Source organism: Humulus lupulus, chromosome 2, assembly GCF_963169125.1.
Source record: "Humulus lupulus chromosome 2, drHumLupu1.1, whole genome shotgun sequence".
In the NCBI taxonomy this organism is placed as follows: domain Eukaryota; kingdom Viridiplantae; phylum Streptophyta; class Magnoliopsida; order Rosales; family Cannabaceae; genus Humulus; species Humulus lupulus.
Window position 1 is genome coordinate 22969708 of NC_084794.1, and position 5192 is coordinate 22974899.

General features: G+C 32.1%; 1 protein-coding gene across 1 annotated transcript; it reads right to left on the reverse strand.

The window, feature by feature from the left end:
- Nucleotides 1-207: 207 nt before the first annotated feature.
- Nucleotides 208-1916, reverse strand: LOC133814032 (protein REVEILLE 3-like). The gene is made up of 6 exons (XM_062247050.1): nt 1648-1916; nt 1165-1222; nt 848-971; nt 717-773; nt 531-605; nt 208-287 (listed from the first exon to the last, which is right to left on the reverse strand). Exons 1-6 carry the CDS (start codon nt 1914-1916, stop codon nt 208-210), a joined length of 663 nt encoding a protein of 220 aa, XP_062103034.1.
- Between the last annotated feature and the right edge of the window lie 3276 nt (nt 1917-5192).

The following is a 5192-nucleotide window of genomic DNA, read 5'->3' on the forward strand; positions in this document are numbered from 1 at the left end:
CGTAGTGCATTCAACCAAATCTCAAATAATCACATTTTAAAATAAAAATCATTTAACAAATAATTTCACAAAAATTATACCAAACAATTCTAACAATTAAATAAAATAAGTCACAAAAATTTTAATTACTAAATTTTTTTTTTGGTGCACTATAATCACCTTCCTTTTCTCTTTGTTAATTTCTGGTTTTTCCTCTTTGATTTTCCTTCACTCGTTAATGTGCTGAGAATACCTTGTACTCCTGGATTGGATTTCTTGGTAGAGCTTTCGAAGGCTCATGTTCATCTCTGCAAGAAAACAAAGTAATAGGGTTAATAAATCTTTGCAAGAAAACAAAGTAATAGGGTTAATAATTAAAATTGAGATATTTTGTCTGATTGAACCAATTCGTGACAATTTATTAGCTATACATATATTGGTGTAAAGGTCAAAATTGACCTTGTGAACTAATGTGTTAGTGTAGGGATAGATTTGTAAAATCCCAACATATATATATATATATTTATATATTTTCTAGTAAAATCAGTTACCTTTTATTGCCTCGGAGTATGTATGATCGTTTACAGTGTTATCTGTAAATTGAGGGACAAAGAACCTCCAATCATCTGAAAAGCAATTAAGTTAAAAGAAAACATTTATAGAAAAATGGAGAAACAAATTGAAATGGACTAAAAGCCAAATTTAGTTTGCAAAGCATAGTAAGAAGAGATTGAAACCTTCTTCCACTTGTGGTACAACATTTGAAGCTGTAGTGACATGACCAACATTTGAAGCTGAAATACAAGCTTATATCAGTAAAGGGTACTAAAAAAGAAGAAAGAACCAAAATACATGTAAATATACACACCATTATTAGGGGCTTTGTGTGGGTATGGATGAGTAGCCTTCTTCTTTGGTCGAGGAGGAGGTACATGTTCATTTTTCCCACTTTTAGAAATTTTCTCAAAGTACTTCTGTGCGTGGCTACGTATCTGTCAAAAGTCATATCTCGGATTATACAAGAATAAATCCACGTAATACAAATGCAGCTTAAAGAATGTGAAGTTGATGACAAACTTACTCAAAAAGTAGGCGTAGGACATTAACTATGTTCTAAATTTTTCTAGTGAAGCCACCGAGAACAATAGACTATTTAGTTAATTCAAAGGAAGGTAAGATGAGTACCTGAATGACAGTTTTTGAACCAATGAATGTTTCAATCTTCTTCCAGTCGCGATGAAATCTGAATAAGTAAACAAACAAAAACCTTAATTAGAAAAAAAATATTAGTTTTTTTTTTCATTGAGCTTGATTAAAAATAATTTGATTTTAAAATAATAAAAAACTAATTAAAAATATATTTTAATTAATAAAAAATTTAAAAACTGATTTTTTATTTTTTCTATTTCCTTTTTCTTTCTCTCTTTCTCGATGTATTTCCTTTTTCTTTCTCTCTTTTTTATCTTCTTCTTCTTGTTTCTTTCTGATACTCTCGTTCTTCTTCTTCTTGGTATTTTAATTTTTGTTAAATCTAAACTATTATATGTATTTTCTTGTTTGCAAAACCCATAAATGAATGTGCCCAATTACCAGTATATGAGAACTAAGTATATTCCCTTCATTTAAATACAAATGCATAAACAAACATTATTAGCAAGGCATACTTACAATTTTATAGCTTCGACAAACTTTTCATGCTCCTGCTCCGTCCAGGTCTGCCTCGGCTTGGTAATCGTATAGGTTTTTCGGATCTTCTTATTCGGAGGGACCTCGAGCGACGTCGTATTAGCAGCAGCAGCCGCAGTGGACGACGGTGTGGAATTCGCCGGCGGTGGCATCGAATTGATCCCGGGCAGGCCCGTATACATATTCAGTGGTTCTGGTTCAGGTTCAGGGTAGCAAAATCCTTGAGGTGGGTTTCGATTTTCAGACTCCATAGGCTCTACTCAATAACTCAGAACCAAAACACATCACAAAAAAAATGTATTGATGTATTGTTTTCCTCAAATATGTGCTTCGGAGTGTTCTTTTATACTTTGAAAATTAGTTTCAGCACTAGTTTCGGAATGGTCGTTTTATTTTTTAAAAATCTGTTAAAATCTATTGTTTTCCTCAAATATGTGTTTCGGAGTGTTCTTTTATACTTTGAAAGTTAAATTAATTCAAAACTTTATCTATTTTTTAAAATATTTGTTTTGGAATGGTCGTTTTATTTTTTAAAAATAGGTTGAAAACTTGCCGCAAAATTCGACTCACTTAATTAGTCCTCTTGGTATTGATTATTTTGTTTACATTTTTCAATTTCTTAATCTGTTGGAATTTTTTTTAATCTGAATAACATTTGGTTCTTCTCTTCTGACTCTACAAGTGAAGATAGAGCAGAAGAGGTAATCAATCTAACCATGTCCATGCAGCAGTGGTGAGTTGTGAATCTGTAAGCTGGTAGTCATGGATGTTTCTTTTTGTTTCAAATGTTTATTGAAATATTCTGCAATGTTGAAAGTATTTGGAAGTGAATTGATATAGGCCTTAGACTTGTAAGGAGTTGTATATGAGATTAGATGATTGATTCGAATGCAAATATGTATGTAATCAAGGATATTGATTCCATGGAAAGGCCTCCATGAGGGTAGATTGAGTATAAGCAATCGTGGCTCAATTGATAATCATCATCTACTCTAGATGTTTCAGATAAATCATTTGGCACAGATAGCATACGAGCCTGTACAGCTTAATGCTGAGAAGGTAACTGTGCCTTCAATTTTGGGCGAGTCTACTTGTTCAATCCTGCATAAGCTTTTCGGCAGTGCATTAACACTTAACCTTAAGTGTTGCTGGCACTGGCACTGGCACTGGCACTGGCTCTGGCTCTTCTACTTCCCTTCCCTTGAGGTATTTGCAGTATTTTAAATTGGTCTGAATTCCATTGTCTCTGATATATGAATTGTCTTCATGTATTAGGTTTTTAAACATTTGAATTTTCCATTTTGGTGTTCATATTCGGTTTTCTAGTTTACATTTCCATTGATTTGAAGAATCATTTTATTGGATTATTTACAATTGAAAATCCTACTTAATATTTTGCCTTATTCATTGCTTTCTCTTGTGTAATATTTTTAGGATTCATACTTCAGATACGTATCAAATAAAAGTTGCTTTTAAGCAAATATACCCATTTTTTTTTATTTGGTTTAGGAAAGCATTGTGTCTTTTGGCTCTATGGTAGCATCTCCCAACACTAGTTTGCTCATTGGTTTGAGATTGACCCGTGTTTTCTTGCTTCTGTGGTAGCATCATGATAATTGAGTAGATGAGACAGAGAGCCCAGACTCTGTACAATCTTTCAAGTTTGCTCATTGGTTTCATGAAGAAGGTTAGTTGCTCTTGAAACACTATTTGCCTTATTTGGGTCTGCTTTTATGAAGGAGTTGCAATCAAATGACATAGGATTATTGACTTTAGATTACTTTATTTCCCTTGTATTTTCCATGTACTTCAATTAGTTTTAGTTTAGTTGTTTAGTTTTATCATCATTAGCTATAAATATAGCTATTGTACCTTGGACTATTTCATTCACTTTTGATTAAGACACAAAGTTTTCTCTCAAATCTAATTCCGCAATATTTAGCACTACTATTCATGATAGCAGTGGTTTGACACCAAATACAAGGAAGCAAACAAGTTCGATAACATAAATGAATAGCAGTGGTTAAGCTTTGATAACTCTCATCACATCTTCCTACTGACTTAGGGTCTAAGCTAAGGTTGTTGGATTTAATGTGTCTGCTGGTGTTTCGGAATGTTTCTTTTAGTTTTTAAAAATCGGTTTAAAGCTTGCAGCAAAATTCGAGTTGTAGTTTAGTGAAATATAGTTATATAGTTATATTCCGTAGTTTACGCATTTAACTACAATAATATGTTGTTATATATCACAGATAATATAGTTAAGGTTTTCTTTTTTTTTTAAAAATATATAATAATATTATAAATTATAAGCTTGGATTGGAGGATGAAGAGTTGTGTATAACATGTGTTGTGTTGAGTTGAGTTGAATTGTGTTAGTTTGGGATTCCAAAGTGGCATACCAAAACTACTAACTATCGCGTTAAACTCGCACTTAAGTTAAGCGAAAAGATTGGTGAGCCTGGGAGCTCACAATTTGAAAGAAACGAAAGACGAGAAGGAGGTTAATGAAGCTGGACACATGGACCAATCCTGATATGTTTTCTTACCTTATTCTTTGTCATTATTTTATAAATAGAAGAAGAGGGACCTATTTTTTGGAGATTTGAGTTTTGAAAAGGTCTCTGTAGATTGAGAATTGAGGAGGAAAATAAATATTGTGTTGACTTAAGTATGGAGTGTCTTTTGCAAGCACTCTCACATTTATTGTACTTACTCAATTCAGTGAAGACACATTTATGATGTTGGTTTAGCCAAAAGAATGTGTATGAACCAGATGAACTACATCGGCAAAGAACAGTGTACTAAATCCACAATCAAGCTAAGTAAATAAAAGATTTGGGAGAAGAATTTGACTCAAACAAAAACAATGTCAAATCCCTGTATTTTTTCAAATATAATACCTAATTAACTATTAGGCTATTTAGGATTTTTACCCCCGAACTATTACCACTACCGTATTGTGCCCCCTAATTTTTTCAGGCCGTTAAAAATTCTTCCCGAAATATTCACAGTAATGTAAAGAAGGACTTCCATTAACTTTCAACACAGAATGCTGACATGACTTTTTACATGCTGATGTGTCTTGGCCATGTTAGCGCCATGTGTGTAATTTTATTGTTTTTAAATATGGTTTTTATTTTTTTTAATGTATAAAAAATGGTTTAATTTATTAATTCTATTTTTTATTGTTTAATTCATTAATTTTTAATATGATTATAGATTTTTTAATTTTAAAATTACACACATGGCGCTGACATGGCCAAGACACATCAGCATATAAAGAGCCATGTCAGCCTTCTATTAGCCACATGTGTTGAAAGTTAACGGAAGTCCTTCTTTACATTACAGTGAATATTTCGGGGGGAATTTTTAACGGCCTGAAAAAATTAGGGGGCACGATACGGTAGTGATAATAGTTCGAGGGGTAAAAATCCTAAATAGCCTAACCATTAATATATATTTTTTTAAATTATTATTATGCGTATTCAATATAGTACAATTTAGTATTGGGTCTTAAATATTTTATT

Excerpts from the sequence above, each read along its gene's own strand:
- LOC133814032 (XM_062247050.1), bottom strand. The coding sequence starts at position 1,916 with ATGGAGTCTGAAAATCGAAACCCACCTCAAGGATTTTGCTACCCTGAA. Across the intron at positions 774-847 it reads ACACAAAGCCCCTAATAATG|CTTCAAATGTTGGTCATGTC; the intron begins GTGTGTATATTT and ends CTTGTATTTCAG. Across the intron at positions 288-530 it reads ATACTCCGAGGCAATAAAAG|AGATGAACATGAGCCTTCGA; the intron begins GTAACTGATTTT and ends GTTTTCTTGCAG.